The following is a 17445-nucleotide window of genomic DNA, read 5'->3' as shown; positions in this document are numbered from 1 at the left end:
AGGAATGCCTCCCAGGATTGTTTTTGTCCAGGAAGGTGCCCCCTCCTGCACAAAAACAATCCTGCCTGCAACACAGGCATCCCATGGTGCAAGGGTGCCTGCGTTGGCGCTTGGTAGCCCATTGTGCACCAGCGCAGGGGGAAAAGTTAGGAAGGTGCCCTATGCCTTGAATATGGTGCATTCCTGCTCTTTCCCTGTCACAGGTTACTAACTGCGCTGCACTTAGGGACAAGCTGATAAATATGCCTCTTGATCTAGATTGCAAGCTGTTTCAAACCACTGTGTGCATGCCGTTCAGACATAGAGGTGAAACTTTGGAAGGATGTGCTGTTCGACCGTGATGTTCAAGAGTGAGGTGATAACAAGAACAGGGGCCGCCTTCATGTAGAAGAGCTGCAAGAATAAAGTGTTACGTCCCTCTGGACTTTGCAGAATCCACGAGCTCGCCTTTGGTCTAGGGCGAGCAAACAGCTGCGCCTTAAGGAGCAGATCGAGAAGTAATAATCTGGCAGTGTGCCGCATGAATGCCAAATCTAAAAGCGTTTTCCCATCACAGTTTGCTCCCTCCTTTTTTTTACGCACCTGGCGGCAAGTATAAGCACTTTTAAATTAAACATTTTACGTCTTAATGTTAAAATGAGTTCTGCCTGGCAGGCTCTGCTGGTGAAAGCATTGTGCTTTAAATACCTCATGTCGGATTGTATACACATAAGGCCTCACATTTGACACACGCTGAGCCGGGTTGAAAGTATGAATATGCCGTGATTGCAGTAGGGTTAAACATACGTTTGTACTTGTGTACAAACGATTAGCACGCTTCCCATAAGCCCTGTACTCACAAACTCTTTCTTCCCTGCCACGCCCCCCCTGTGCATAAAAAGCCTTTGCGTCTTAAGAAAGCGATTGCATTTTTTACTGCAGTGTCTTTACTGCGAAACAAGGCAGTGAGATCTTTCAATCATAGCATGAGACTTAACATCAGGCTATGAAACTTAAGAAACCTCAAATAATTACATGATGTTTGCCTGTGTGCGTTCAGCGCCAGATAGTCGTCTCACGGTTCATCGTTCCAGGCCTAATCCACAAATAGTTTTCTCTAATGTGGCCTTCTGCTTTACTACCTGAATTTCCAGGAGTAAATAACACTTGATCATGGCATAAAGCTTTTGAATGAGTGAATTGGTTTCGCAATATTTGTTTTAAGCACCTTCAGACTCCATTTTAAAACACTTTTCAAATAGTTCTTCTGCAGTGACAACTAGGCGGCCACCAGAGAATGGTTTTTACATGCACATGCACATGCTTATTTTTTTGCAAATCTCATTCTGAACGGCATTGCTCATAGTTTGGCAATGAAACTGCTATTTTTAGAATAATTGTGCATTTTCCAGTTCACTAAACAATGGAGTGACTTCCGTACAGTGCACTTTTATACATTTTTATTAAAGTACGACAGTCCACAATAGTTTTAGATAACGCATGCTATAAGTTATTTCCCAAACTACATGGGCTCTTTGAAACAGTCCTATTGTTGGATTAAAAAAAAAATATATCATATTCCTTGTCCAAAGTAGCCTCTTATAATCGTGTGATTGTGGGGGGGAATCCTGTGAGGGCTTCCAAGGAAAATAAGCAGTTTCTAGTCATGGCTATCGAACTACAACTCTGAAAAAGAGGACCTTAGGCAGTGTCCTTTAGAATAACCTAATGTGTACTTTGACTTTTTAGGACTATGATTTGAGCCAGCTTCAGCAGCCTGATACTCTGGAACCTGACACCATCAAACCTGTTGGAATCCGCCGTATGGACGAAAGACCAATTCATGCAGAGCCTCAGTATCCCGTCAGATCAGCGGCCCCTCATCCTGGTGATATTGGGGACTTCATTAATGAGGTAACTGAACTTAGAGCTAACAAGCCCTCCCTTCATTAAGAGATTTGTGTTTTCATATGGAATTAAATTTCCTTGAGGTTGGTACATTTGGGAGGAAAATGTTAAGCAGGAACACGCAAAGTAAATCAGAAGCATGTCGCTCTGAACACCATGCGCGATAGATTGCTGATGGAAAGTACACACATTTGATAAAAAGTGTTTGAAAGAAACATCAACCCAGAGTGGCACAGTTTTTTTCGATTGGAAAGAAGTTGGAGAAAATCTGTGGTTATGGTTAAGTTGCAGTTAGCACAGGAAATTGATTTTTTGATTAACTACTAAATTAAGAGCTGCTTTATGAGTTTGCATAAGCATGTTGGTAAAGCTTAGCATTCAGAAGGTTAATTTTAGGCATATTGTGACTGCTGGGTAGGAATTGGTGTTGTGAGAACCGATTTTGAACCTTAAAGCAGATCTAAGGCATTAAAGCAGATCTAAGGCGACATTTTGTGTCATAATCAAGGACTGCTGAACCCTAGTGGGTTTCTTTGATTGAAAATATTGCTGTAGCTACCATAATATGATAAGAAAGGTTGGGGAAGTGTTCTCAAACCTGGGTTGTCGAAAATAAATAAATGGGAGCCAAGGAGGAGCAACCAGGTCTCACATCCACTCAGAAGGAGATCAGGAGACATCACAGCTGAATGGACATTGCTTTTTATCAACAAAAATGTTTAAGTAGACATGCTACATCCAAGAACCATAAAATAGTTCTCAAACTAGTTGGCGATTTGTTCTCGAGTCAAAAGACGGGAACACACACTTAAAAAAAAATCAACAGCCTGCAGTTGTTTCTGGGGATACAGAGAATGGTCAACAGGCAAGATGGGAGGCTACACACTGCACCCGGAGTCTACTGCAGGCGACCAGAGATCTTGTGTAGTGGTCCATTGCTTTGGATGGGAGCCATACCCTGCACCCAGAGGTTGCTGCACCCCACCAAAGGCTACGTGCAGCACGCTCAGTGGCAAAGAGTGTGTGTCTAGCCTGTTGCACATAAGCAAAAGGGATGTGCACAGGAATTTCTTGCTCGTAAAGAGCCCAAGTATGACGCTAGAAAACAATTCACGAAAAAACACTGCTAAAGAGAAGTCATAGTTCTTTCTTTAGTAGCGGAAGAGTTTTTTAAAAAGTCACAGGAATTCCCAATAAAAGATCCATTTTAAGGAAGGGCATGTTTCCAATGCTAAACCTAAAAACACATTTCGGTTTTCCAGTTATATTGAGTGGCACAGTCTTTACTCCACCCTGCTGTACTGCTTATGACGCCACAGTTGTAAACCTGTGCCCTGTGGGAAATATCGCTCTGCTAAAATATCATAGGTTAAATATCCAGGACCAACCTATTGTGATGGTAAGTGTATGTAGGTCTGTATAGGTTATTACAGGTAATACGATTAAGGTAGGCATAAATATAGGCAACTATATATTTAGTGGTAACTCTTTATCTGCTGATAATAAACACATATATAGTCAAGCTACACGTGGGCGTGAGTATAGTACGTCTATACTTACCTATATATATTTACCTTCACGATATTACCCATAATTAACACTTACCTTTATGATATTTAGGTCCTTGATATTTAAACTACATTTTCCTCAAACTGATACTTCCCACATGATATGGAGGTAGAATACTAGCGCCCTCGGCATGTCCAAAAGTTATTCCCAGTCACTTCTAATGGCCTTGCTGGAGAGTGTGCTGGTCACTACTGACTTTGGGTAAGATGGCGCCCAAATCCCAACCCCTCTTGGCACATAGGAGCACTTTCATGATTTAAACAAGGGAATTTCAGAACGCCCTTACACAGATGTGCTTAGTACGTTCCCACGATTTTGCACAAAACTAGTCTGTACAAGCCTAGTCACAAATATGCAGAAATTTGTGAATGTATCATATAGTATTTTGTATACACATTGACTGTGTTTTTTCAATGTGGGCATATGTAAATAAATCTTTCATATTGAAATAGAAGATGTATCAATTAACCTATTTATATGTGTAGTACTTACACGCACAACATTTTATCGGACCTAACCGCAATCTCCCCCAGAGGGATTATACACTAGTTTCCAGTTAATGGACTAACAAAACTATAGTTTAGCTGTAATTCATTTATTAGGTTGGATTAATTTAATAATACCAAGAAATTAATTTTGATTTTCTTTGCACATTACCTTTTGAGTTATTAAAATGGTTGAAGCTGAATACTTTGACGGGAACTAAAAGCGTTTCATCAAATAAGATTACCATGCAGGGCACCAAATTAAATCTCCTTCATGAAGTGCTTTAAATATTTGTCTTGCCTTGGATTTAAGGGCCAGAACAGTGGATTGCCAGATGAAATTAATATAGAAATTTACCGTGTTGATTTGCATTTTTTAGCAAACTTGTCAAATTGTTTTGCATTTGTTTTTGTCACCAGCAACAAGGTTTATAATTGTGCATGTATACTAAAAGTCCATGCTGCAGAATTTAAAATACATTTTAAAATAATTTTAAACAATTGGAAATGCGGCAGATGGTTGTGTTAACACATGTGGTAAAACATTTCAAGAATGGTTTCTCACCTTACATTTGCTTCATAAACTCTGATGTAAAATCAGGTGAGATGGAGGAAACGTCCACATATAGGATATTTAATAGGGCAGGTATGTAAGTTAATCAGCTTAAAACATTATTACAATAAGAAGTTCTAATACAAAGTATAATCTGACACCTAAATCCCTGGGAGCCCCAACAATACCCAAACAACCAACTCAGACCCTCAAGCAGCCATCCTCACGCTATCTGTCAAGTGCCTGTCCTTCCACATTGTTACCTCTTCCCTCATTCCTTTCTACAGGCACCTGCACCATGACTATCCAACAAACTCCAACTACTGACTCCTCAGCTCCCCTCCTACCAACCATAAAAAACCTGTCCAGGTGTTCCCTCCCCCCTTTATTTTGCCACAAAATGTACCCCAGAAAAAACAACTATCCTAATACTAAGGCCTCCCCCCTAAAATCTTTGAAAAAACTATCTGAGCTCCGGTAAGTAGTGTTTGTTCCTGAAGAACGATGCACTCTGAAAATACCCCCTGACTAATATTAAATGCACAATTAAACCCCATGCCTTGAGGATGGGAAAAATCTTGAAACTCCCTGTTCAATTTACGATCTTTCGCAATAGCAACCAGCTACCTCCCATGTCCGCCTCAGAACAGTTTTGATCCAGATAACAAATGCTCCTGCGCACAGGCTTATACTGCGTACCAAGTCAGCCGTCATCACTTTTAATAAACCCAAACCCATCAGTGGCACTAAATCAGTTTCTCCTAAATGAATTGCCAGAAGGCCCAGGCGACTACGTCCTTAGCATAATAGCTGCCAAAAAATGCAATCGCTGGGCCCATCTCATACCACTCTTACAGCACCATGCTACAACATTCCTGCTTTCCTTTGACCCCAGCAAACGTCGAGATAGATGTAAGTTAGCATGTTTGGCCACCAACTTCACGAAAGAGTGCCATACAACCCACATAATAATATTAATTGGCAGGGGCCACAGATATATCCTGCAAAACTAACAGACCAAACTTAACATCAGGTAAAACCGTAGCAAACGTCTTATCCCATGAAAGCTGTTCTAATACACCTTTCAGAGCAAGCAGAATTTCAACGCCCTGTCTCCTAATCTCAGCCTCTGCGAAATATTAAAGCTCAGCCTATCCCCTTCTGTGGGTGCCCCAGGCCCAAAAGAATGTGTGTCACACATTTCCGCTATCAGACCAAAGACTCTTAATGCCTTCCGTGAAACCCTCAACAGTTGATAGTGAGTGTAGCATCATTCTCATGGTGAAAAACTATGGCTCATCACCTCCAATGCCTTCCCCTTTTAAACAGAGTTTATTATCCATTCCGTGTAAAAGGATTTGCAGCGGTTGCAGTTGGCAGGGGGGCGATGCTCCTCTGCCCATACGGAGGAGCCGCGCCTGTAACAGGAAGAGACTTTTATTTAGAAACCATTGTCCAAAATGTAATTTTGTGCTCAGGTGATGCTTGGCCTTGTGTCAGCGAGTCAGAGTAGGGAATCACTCATTTTGAAAACTTGGAATAGTTTATTAGGCAAGTTTTTTAAGCGTAACTTTTGTTGTATGCCGTTTATAAAAAAACATTACAATGTAAAAGGAAAATAGAAAGATGTTGATGTTTATTAACAATTACAGGTTGATATAGGCAAGTGCTGAAAGTTCAGTCATACCAGCGCGTTGCAGATTGTACAATAAAGTGATATATGTTTTGAGTAATCACTGGTTATCAGTCGACAATTTTCAAAGAACAGCATGTTACAGTTATCCAGTTGAGTGTCATATCATCTGAATAGCAGCTGGTACAAATATTCCAGGTCATCTTGAATCCTGTTTATGTATTTAGTAGTTTTGTTGATCAGGAGACCTTTAATAGTATTTAAACAATACAGTCCTGCCTCTTTGCATGATCGAATTCTCAGACTTAAAAATGTGAGATGGGAGACATACATACAATAGTACCCACAATTAGAAAAGAACTATAGTATGGAAGTACATTAGAAAGCAGGAGGCATCTCTTTTGGGAACTAAGGGCCTCATTTACAAGGTTTTGGCGCAGGGAAGCACCTCAATGATTCTTACTGCACTGTCATTCGTCAAAAGAAAAGGCCAGGAATGCGCTGTATCTCATATAAAGCAAAAGGCATCTCTTTTGGGAACTAAGGGCCTCATTTACAAGGTTTTGGCAAGGGACAGTGCTGCAAGGATTCTTACTGCGCTGGTCTTTGTCAAAAGAAAAGGGCAGGAATGCGCCATACCTATGAGATATGACTCATCTATGGGATACGGTGCATCTCTGCCCTTTCCCCCTGCGCTGGCGCACAATTGGCTGCAATGAGCTGACACAGGCACCCTTGCACCATGGTGCAAGGGTGTCAGCATTGTAGAAATGATTGTTTTTGTGCAGGAAGGGACACCTTCCTACACAAAAACAATCACTGGAGGCGATTTCCTCTTACTATGTGTGATGCAGAATGCAGCACCCATAGAAAGAGGTAAAAATGAGAAGAATTAATGTTGTTTCTCCGTTTGCATTTTCCTTACGCTTCCTTTGGGGAGGCGTAGGCTTTTGACACATTCCCAGGTTTGCAAATTCTTGTAAATCTGGAAAGGCGTCAAAATCCATGGGTGTTGCGTGGGAACACCTGCCCCATCACCCATGGAACGCTTCTTTGACGCAAATTAAGGCCACACAGCGACGTGCACTGAGTTGCCTTAATCCATATCCCGAGGCTATGAAAAGCCACGCAGAGTGGCTTTGCATGGCCTTGTTATGTTATAGTTATTTCTAAAGCATACGTATACCCAAAGGTTTCTTGGTGCTAGCTCTACTGAAGCCTGGGATGACATGTTCAGTAGGACCTGAAAAGAAAGGTTTTTAGAGCTTTCCTAAAAGGGAGCAAGGTATCAATTGATTTGATCTGAATTGGTAGAGAATTCCAAGCTTTGGAAGCTGATGTCACAAAGCTTCTTCCTCCCCACGAGGAAAGTCTTAATCTTGCAAATGCAACATTTCTAAAAGTGGAGGAAAGTAGCTTCCTAGAGAGTGTATACCATTCAAATTTTCTTTGATAGTATTCTGGCCCAATTCCATGAAGAGCATTGAAACTGATACAAAGTGTCTTAAATATAATTCTTTGTCAGACCCACAGACATTGCAATTTTTTTAGTGCTTTAGAAGCTGACTGAAACTTTGGTATTCCAAGCAACAGACATGCTGCTGCATTTTGCAGGGTTTGTAGTTTGTTTAGATGTTGCTTTTGCATATTTATCTAAAGGCTGATACAATGGTCAATTCTTGACAGGACCTATGAGGTGACTACATCTTCTGTAGATGACCAGGGATGTACAGAAGAATTTTGTTCAAGGTTTTAAGGCTGTAGAAAGAAGCAGAAGTGACCACGTTTACTTGAGCCACAAAAGTCAGTTTATCGTTGACCTATATTCTCAGGTTGCGAACTTTCCTTACTGGGTCTGGAAGGTCACCCAGTTTCAGCGACCAACAAGAAGGGAACTAAAAGACATTGTGGTTACCAAATAGGACAACCTCTGTTTTACCCAAGTTAAGCTTCCAGCAATTCTTGGCCATCCAGCCACTGACTGCCTGCATACCGTTGTGTAGTCTGGAGCCAAGGCTTTGTTCATTTTCAGTTAGTGATACCACAATTTGGGTATTGCATGCATAAGATGCAATCAAGAACCCAAACGATCTAATGAGAATGGCTTAGCTAGTGACAAACAACGTCAGGCTTAGCGAAGAACCCTGTGGTACCACACAGTCAAGAGAAAATGGTTCCGACATGAATTCATTGTGAGCCACTGATTGTTCTCGGCCCGAGAGAAAGGATCTAAGGAGTGCAAGGGCTACTCCATTGACTTCGATGGAGTGGAGGTATCCAGTCACCACCTCATGAATAACAGTATGAAAAGCTGCTAAAAGGTCTAAGAGAATAAGGGCCACACTCCCCACTGTTCTAACATTTCTCTGATTTCTTCCGTGATTATAATCAACGCTGTCTCGGTGCTGTGGCCACTTCTGAAGCCGCACTGAGAAGAGTTCAACACATTGTTCTCCAAAATGCAGTCATCGGGCTGTTTGCAGAAAGAAAATCGTTTTGTAATGCACTAACCCAATTTTGCAATTCGGTAATCTCTTTACCGAATCGCAAAAACGGGTTGCGAGTCGCAATTAGGAAGGGGAGTCGCAGTGCTATGTGTGATTGTTTTGTGACCGTGGATGCGAAAATATTTTTTGAGACCAGGCAGCTGCCTGCTCTGAAAAAATGAAAAGAAAACCTTTCATTTTCTTTTGTAAATGCATCCCATTTTCCTCTAAGGAAAATGGGCTACATTCAAAAATAAAAAACACTGCTTTATTTAAAAGCAGTCACAAACACGGTGGTCTGCTGTCCCCAGCATGCCACCATCCCTGTGAGTTCGGCCATTCCCAATGGAGGAAGTTTTGGTGAAAGCGAAAATGCTATATATCTCGTCCACCTTGTTTTGAAAAAGTTTAGCTAATTTATTGCAAAATGTTTGGCTACTGGCTACTGATTTGCTGCTGGGAATGGAAATTAATTTATTAACCTTAATATAAAGTTATTTTACTGAGTTTCTTACCCCCTCTATTTTGCACGTAAAGTAAGATGTTTTCTCACTTGCCAGCAGTGTTTTATACTCAACCATATACTGTTTATAAATTTCTTTTTCATATAAGCAATAGTCTTTTCACCACTTTTGCTCCTGCTTTCTGCAACAATTGTTTTAGCAATCTAAGGTTTTCATTGAACCTCGGTGCAGAAGGTTTGTGTCTCTTAGTGTAGGACTTTTTGGGGGGGACCAATGTGGCCACCGCAGAGCGAATCCACCGTATAGTGATCAGACCATGTTAATGGTAGAGTGCTGACATTTTTTAACCAGTGATATTTTCTTAAAAATCCCATCCAGGCAGTGCCCTGCTAAATGAGTAGGCCCTACAACAGTTGCGATAAAGCTATTGTATCCTTATCTGCAGGCTCTTCTAAGTAATGACTGAAGTCCTCAAGAATGGTGAAATCACTGGCAAGCGTCCCTGATTCCAATATCGGGTTCATAGCCTGCACTAAGATGCGCCTGGTGCCAGGCGGACGGTAAATCGAAAGACCGATGAATTATGACTTTAAAGGAGCAGGAACGTGAGCAAGAGTCACTTGCTGAAAGATGGCTGACATGTTGGTCTGGTATATAATAGCTAGCCACTTCAGAGGATGTGCCTGCCCAGATTTCTGAGATGAACATTATGTCTATTTTATGTGCCTCTAAGAAGTCAGCCGCTTAGTGTTTGCCTAGTGATCTAGCGTTAATTAGAGCACATCTTACCTTTTTCTCGTTGTTGCTAAATAGGGAGTGGAGGTGAGGTACTTGTTTACGGAGCTCCACTCTGATTGAAGCTGACTTCCTGACCTCAATATTTGTTGAGAAACCACAACTTTGACAGAAAATACGAGCGTCAAGATTATTGACTTTAAGATCTAACGGCAAGCAGAGAGCATTCCTACAGTCTAGTTTGAGTGCCATCAGTTGATCCCTGTCATAACATTTCCTAGTCAGACAGTGGCTCTGAAAACTGGCATGGGTTCCAGCCCTCGCGCAATCAGGGTGCGGGCGGGTGGGCACAGATGGGCTTGCCTTAGGGGTGGCTTTGCCATTCTAGTGGCACGCTGGAAGTTTGTTAAAATAGCCTGCCATAGAAGGGGTCGTACCAGGGGACGTGGCCTCGCACTTGACAATACTGGATTGATATACAGGTGGGTAAAATAAAACCTTAACAGGGTCCAGCAACCCCGTGTCCTACACAAAGGCTCCCCTGTGTAAGGACAATACTGCTAACATAAACCAAATTAAAAGAAACGTGTGAAATTCAAAACATAAAATGAATAAAAAAGGGAATAAACCCTTTCAGTAATGGCGCCCACCAAGTAGGAGCCAGGCAGCTCCACGTAGGAGCCAGGCACCTCCTCAAAACAATGCTTCTAGATTTGTGCCTGCAGCCTCAGCCGCTGATGCGTCACAAAAAGTGACGTGGTGCAAGCCGCTTGTAAATAGGCCCCCAATTATTTATCCTCTGGAGCCCCCCGACCCTCATGCAGTACCCCATCCCCAGGCAAATGTGAACCAGTTGTGAGTCAGTGGATCAGAAAGACCCTTTCTGAATTAGATATTTCCACAAATCTTGAAGCTTCAGTGTCCTAAATATGCACAAGGCTGAATGGTAATCAACAGAATATTCTTGAGTTTTAATAATGTCCTAACTCCATATTACCCAAGTATGGGCTTTGTCCACATTCTTTGGAAGGGCTAAAATATATCAGGGTAAGACCTGCATTTTTCTGGCCTATTTTAAAGTTGTGGGCACTGGAACCTGGCTCTATTTTTCTGATTTAGACCTTCACAAGTTGGGGTGATAGCTTCTCCCACCAAGAGCATGCCAGCTCCTTTGAGTCACAACTTACATGAATTGTAGAGGTGAGGATACGTCTAATTGGACTGTCACTTCAGCAACCCACGAATCTCCCTCCATGTAAGCATTTGACAGCATTATTTACCCAATGTCTGTTTATTGCAGTTCTGCATTAGGGAATTTCCCACTCTTATTCAGTTTCAATTGTCACTCACATCGTTTCTGCTTACTTGAGTCTGTTTTCTTATTTTTCCCTCCTTCCTGCAGTTTTTTCTCTTGTTGGGGTATTGGTGCTTTGGCGCAGTTATGTTTACTGCTGGGCGCTATGTAGATACCCCCTAAACATATAAATAAAATGAACAAAACAATACAGTACAAATCAACGGTTTGACCGCTTCTCAATTTGCGGTCTTTAAATCTTATTCTTCATCTTCGTTTGGTACGCATGTCATTTTTTAGGGTCGAGCCTGCGTTGCATGCGCATGCGTATCGCAGCGAGACGCTTTAGTTCTTAGAAAAGGGCTCGGAGCCCTGTCGACGTCACACCAGTGTGTTCCATTGGTTCGTGGGCTTGCATAGTAAAATCTGCCTGCTTTCATTAGTGGAAGGCATGCCCACGTCATGCCTTTTCGGGTGGTTAGCCCTCCTCGAGCGCAGCGACCAAGTACAGAAAACATGCGAGGCTCGCTGTTTTCTGTCGGATCGTGGACTACTTTTTCTCTATTTTCCTAGCGCGATTTAGCTTGGCAGAAGTCGAGCGCTTTACACAGTTAATTTAACTTTTTCGGGTTACTTACATAAAAGCACTTTTGCCGATAGATGAAAAGTCGGGTTAGGAGTTTACAACGCGATCAGCTCTAACATGAGCAAACGCGAGACCTGTTGCATTGCAAATGCTTGTTTGTTCTTGGAGCTTCAAACCAGAGCCCATGCATCCACATAAGGCAACTGAAGAAGTGCATACATACAAAGAATATGGCTTTCTTTTGCATTGTATGGCAGAGGTGTACTAAAACACATACAAATGTGGTTGGTGCATCTTTGGTTGAGTGGGATAAGTAATTAGTAAGCCAAGTATAGCGTGCCTAATGCTGCTGGCTTGTTGGGTTGTTTGTCACAGTATCAGTGTCAGTTATATCAACTCCATGCTACTGTGTCAACATGTTTTCATGTTAAGCATATGCAGGGATGGATGGGGGTGGAGGATTTTATCTACTAGATACAGCACACCTCAGTGAACTAATCTTAAACAGTTGGGCCCTCTGCGTTACCGCTAGTTCCTATTCCTGAAAAATATATGCAGAAACTTGCAGGTATGCTGGTGAAACACCTTGTACAGCTCCTCAACTACTCTTTGAGCACCAGGCCAGTTCCTTAAGACTGGAAGCCATCTGTCACCAAACCTTTATTAAAAAAAACACTTTAAGACCACTTACCCCAGCAATTTTAGTCCCATTCCTCGTTTGCCTTGCCTTCTTTCTAAACTCTTTAAAATATGTTTATTTACCCAGCTTCATGACTGTGGAACCAAATGAGATTCTTGCTCCTTAACAAGCTGACTTTAGGCTAGGAAGCAGCACCGAACCGATAGTGGTCCCCAACTTAAAATGATCCTCGGAGATTAATGATGCAAAGTGGGCCAAGTGCCTTAGTGCTTCTGGACCTCTCTGCAGCCTTTGATACTATTGACCATGACATCTTATTTGCTAAGATTTTGATATTCCCGTATTCAAGATCTAACACTGGCTTAGCAAAAAGATGTTCTAGCCCTACATCAGCAGATGGTTATGCACCATCCTTTTATCTCTGAACAAAGAAAACATGTTTGATATATCATTGGGCTCAATCCTGTTTCCCTTACTCTTCAGCATCTACACAAGAACATTTGTGTACTTGTTCCACCAGAGGAATGTATATAACAGATCTTGATTGCCCACCTTCCCATGGTCCTCCTCCTATTGCGGTGGCACAAGTCTGCATCAACTTTGAAGAAAATCTTCACTTTCTTGGAAAAGGAGTTCTAGGCTCCGGTTGTTGTTGCATTGATGCAATCCCGACTGGATTATTGGAGTATTGGAGTGTCGTACTTCTGAACGGTCCTAAGAAAACACTCCGATCCAAAGCTTCCAGGGTACTCTGTAGCCTTAGTACACATTACTCTGTCTCTCGAACTCTAACACGATGAATTTAAATCAGTAACCATCATAGAAAACAAACTAACAAATTGGGATTTCTTGTAAACAAATCACTTGACCTAAGTCTCCCAGGCAGGTTCGCCTGGGAAATAAATATCAACGACTTTGGTGAAAATGTATTTTCTGTCGCCTCTAAACTGTAGAATTTACTTGCCACGCACTTAGAAGCAGCCATAATTACCTATTTTCAGGAAAACAATGAAGACTTTTTCTTTTGAAGGACAAATTCTTTGCCTAATCTTCATTATTACAGCCCATAACCTTTCAATGTATACAGGATACAGCGCCAAGAAATACTTGTGATCGTGCACTAAATACATTGCAATTACCATTTACTGTTCCTAACTCCGCATACACTAACCTTCACACTATGATGTTAGATGATATCGTGGCGTCAATACAAGTGCAGGTCAATATTGCAATTTCAATATTATTGTGGAGCACCACTTATTGGGACATGTGGCATTGTTGCAGTGCCACACAAACCTTCATTAAATTTATGTTTGCATCTACGAAGAAGGGCATTAATGAGAATTATTTTCTGAAAAACATTCCCGGTGAGGCCGATTCCCTTTTTTTCTGTTTTTGAGCAGTTAGGATGTTGTGCATGGAAAAAGATAATGCTGTACAGAGGGCGGCATGCTTCCTGAGGTTTTATCTGTAATGCGCTTTACAATTCTGTGGAATTTATTATTATGGGTACACATCCATGAATCATATTAATTATACATTAAACCACAACAGCAAGTACATTAACTAGCTATTACAACCTGCCTCTGGTGGTTTTTAGGCACCAGGCCAAATGCAAAGTGACTCATCCTGTTGAAGTGTTGGAATGGTGAGATAAAGCATGACTTGAGGATCTTAATGTTGTTATAATGGGGGTCATTTGCATTGATTTCCATTGTTTGCTTAACTTTCTTTTTTTACTTTTCTGATAACACACTACGCTGCTATTTGGCATTAAAATGAGAGCAAAGGATCAGCCAGCTCACAGTGTGTGGCTTATAAGTAATGCTGTTCTAGGCCTTTTATGTCATTTCTTCTAATGGCATAAGCATTTTCAAAAACTGTTTCAATTGTATGACTGCTAGTACTAAGCCACAAATGAAAAACATGGTGCCAGGATCATACATGACTGGTTAATGAGTCTTATTTGCATCAGCAAAAAGACAAACTATGGCCCATATTTATACTTTTTTTGTGCCGCATTTACGTCATTGCCGCAAAAGCGGCGCAAACTTACAAAATATAGGGCCATATTTATACTCTGTGCCAAATTTGCATCACAATTTTGGATGCAAATTCGGCGCAAACCTAACACCATATTTATACTTTGACGCCCGACCCCGCAAACGTCAAAATTAAGCAGCGTGTGTCATTTTCTGGATGCGGGAAACCGCCTTGTGTTAATGACATGCAAGGTAGGAGTTCCCGTCCCAAAAATGACTTTAAGGCCTGTGCGCCTTATTTATACTCCTGCGTCATTTTGACGCACAGGAGGGGCGGGCCTTAAAAAATGGCGCACTGCCTGATTTGCGCTGTTTTTTAACGCCTGGGTCAGGGCAGGCATTAAGGGACCTATGGGCTCATTTCCATGGTCTCTGACCATGGAAGCACTCCACAGGTGCCCTTCCCTGCACCCAGGGCACCCCCTGCCACCCTCACCCACCCCTGGAGGACACCCATGGACGGGGGGACCCATCCCATGTAAGTACAGGTGAGTAGAGGTAAGTATATTTTTTATTTTTTTAAAGTGGCATGTGGGGCCCTACCTGTGCCCAGTGGCCATGCCGAGGAGACAGAAGTCCCCTGGCCATGGCCATTGGGCAGGGGGGCATGACTCCTGTCTTTGCTAAGACAGGAGTCATTTCAATGGGGGTTGTGCGTCAAATAATGGCGCAAGTCCGGTTAGAGCCATGATGTTTTACTCTAACCTGACTTGCCCCATTTTTTGACGCACAACCCCTATTCTTCCCTACGCCTGCGCTGCCCGGTTAGAGTAATTCTTTTTTACTCTAACCAGCCTGCAGTGCCGGCTACCGTCAGTCCATGAATAAGGCGCCCGCATGGCGCATTGGAATGGCGTTAGCCGGCGGTAAATTTTTTGACTCAAAACCAGCGCTGGTGCTGGTTTGCGTCAAAAAGTATAAATATGGGCCATGATTGTATTTTGCAAGTTTGCGCCGCTTTTGCGTAAAAAAATGACGCAAATGCAGCGCATAAAAAGTATAATTATAGCCTCTGTGTCGCTTTCAAAAAGAGGTACAATTATTAGCAACATTATTATTATCACTTAACCTTGAAAACTAGAAAATGTATTTGTTCCTGACGGGTTTCCAACTTGTGACCTGAAAGTTACATGCAACTCTCTGCAGCAGGAATTTACACTCATTTAGCTGTTTAATGTATGCACAGTGTAAAATTAATACCAGTTTGTGAGATAAATCTGGAAGATTATACCAGTCCGTGAAAGGCAATTTCTTTAAAGGTGCAGTGGTTGGAAAAAAAATGTATTATGAGCCTGTGCAGTAGTGCCTCAATTTCCACCAGAAGTGACAGTCATTCATTTTCTTTCTTTTTCAGGGACTGAAGGCAGCAGACAACGACCCTACAGCCCCGCCATATGACTCCCTGCTAGTGTTCGACTACGAAGGCAGTGGCTCTACGGCTGGGTCCCTGAGCTCTCTCAACTCCTCAAGTAGTGGCGGTGAACAAGACTATGATTACCTCAATGACTGGGGCCCGCGCTTCAAGAAGCTTGCTGATATGTACGGCGGTAGTGATGACTGAAGTTCAAGATGAGACTTTAAGTTTTTTGGACAAGGACAAACATTTCAACTGATATTCCCAAAAAAGCATAAAGAAGCTAGGCTTTAACTTTGTAGTCTACTAGCACAAGTGCTTGTCCGAAGGCTTTGGCATAGGCTGCAAACCAATGTGGGCTCATTGGGAATATCTGTAATCCAATACTGCTTGGAGGAAATTGAGCTCAGTTACACTTGAATTTTACAGTACAGAAGCACTGGGATTTTATGTGCCTTTTTGTACCTTTTTCAGACCGTAATTAGTTTTATGTTCAAGGCTTTAATGGTACTGAATTCTGAAAGGGTGAACTAAGCAGACAAGGTATGTTGTGGACTAGAAAGAGTAAGTGACATAATTTGCTTCGACACGCTGTATTACATTGCATTGCTTTTATTAAAATATGGAAGAAAATTTTAAAAAAGTTAAACAAAACTCATGAGGTCATTTTATTGGCTGGACAAACAAAATCGTGAGGCTGATAACTGTACAGAGCATTACTTCTAGTTTTAGATTATTTTTTTCTCACTAAAATTCTAAAACTTATGCAGCCGGTTGCGAATAAAGGGAGTTGTCATATCACCCATTTGTCGCAGATCTTTTCTTCATATACAGGTAGAGTGTTAGACACGTTTTGGTCCTAATTCATGTGCACTCAAAAATTAATTCTGGTTCTTTAGTTTTTTTTCACTCCACTGTAAAAATGGTTTGTGTACATAATGTTTTTTCAGCATAGTCTATGAAGAAGTGCAGAAACTTCTGAACATGTGTATGTATTATTTGGACTATGAATTCAGGTTTTTGCAATTTGCATGTTTATATCTTTTTTGTTATGGATAAAGTATTTACAGAAGAGATTGCGATCAAGTGAAAACAATTCAGCTCATGAACTGTAGATTGAATTCTCAATTTTTTATTGGTTTGAGAGTTGTTGGGGGAGGGTATGGGGCAGTCTTCTTAGCACAAATGTTTTACATAATTTGTACCAAAAACAGGACGAGGGGTTTGACGCTGGTGGCACTAATAATGTGTGTAAAAAAACAACAACAAAAGAGTCGCTTTTAAACCGGAGAGACTTCTTACAGTTTCGTTTCCTCTGTATTGTGTACCAGAATATAAATGATACACCTCTGACCCCCAACATTCTGAATAAAATGCTAATTTTGGATTCGGTGACTGGTAGCACTTTTTTCTTTTCCACTTGAACAGCTTTGAATGTTGAGAAAATCCCAAGATGCGTAAATTTCATTGTGAAGAACAGGGGGAGAAAGAAAGCAGTTCTACACCCCTCAACATGCTGGAGCTGTGGGTTCGATCCTCCAAAGACCAGAAGAAAATCGAATTTCTGCTGTGGATATGAAAGAGAATTACGAACGACCTTTGGGTTCTTCTGTGCCATATAAGCCTTGGCTGCATTTCCTTTAAATTATAATTTTTGTTTATTGAAAAGGACGCGTCATCTATTTAAAAAAAAAGGTTTATGTGCTAAGGCATTACA

General features: G+C 41.6%; 1 protein-coding gene across 1 annotated transcript in view; it reads left to right on the top strand.

The window, feature by feature from the left end:
* Positions 1-17115, top strand: part of CDH2 (cadherin 2) — a 276482-nt gene extending 259367 nt beyond the window's left edge. The window contains exons 15-16 of the mRNA XM_069220067.1: positions 1729-1893; positions 15729-17115. Of these exons, the coding sequence (XP_069076168.1) occupies positions 1729-1893; positions 15729-15935 (372 nt within the window). The 3' untranslated portion in view covers positions 15936-17115. The remainder of the gene's footprint in view (positions 1-1728; positions 1894-15728) is intronic.
* Positions 17116-17445: the final 330 nt, after the last annotated feature.

Source organism: Pleurodeles waltl, chromosome 2_2 (assembly GCF_031143425.1).
Source record: "Pleurodeles waltl isolate 20211129_DDA chromosome 2_2, aPleWal1.hap1.20221129, whole genome shotgun sequence".
NCBI classification, from domain to species: Eukaryota; Metazoa; Chordata; class Amphibia; order Caudata; family Salamandridae; genus Pleurodeles; species Pleurodeles waltl.
This window is presented reverse-complemented; position numbering and strand designations above follow the sequence as displayed.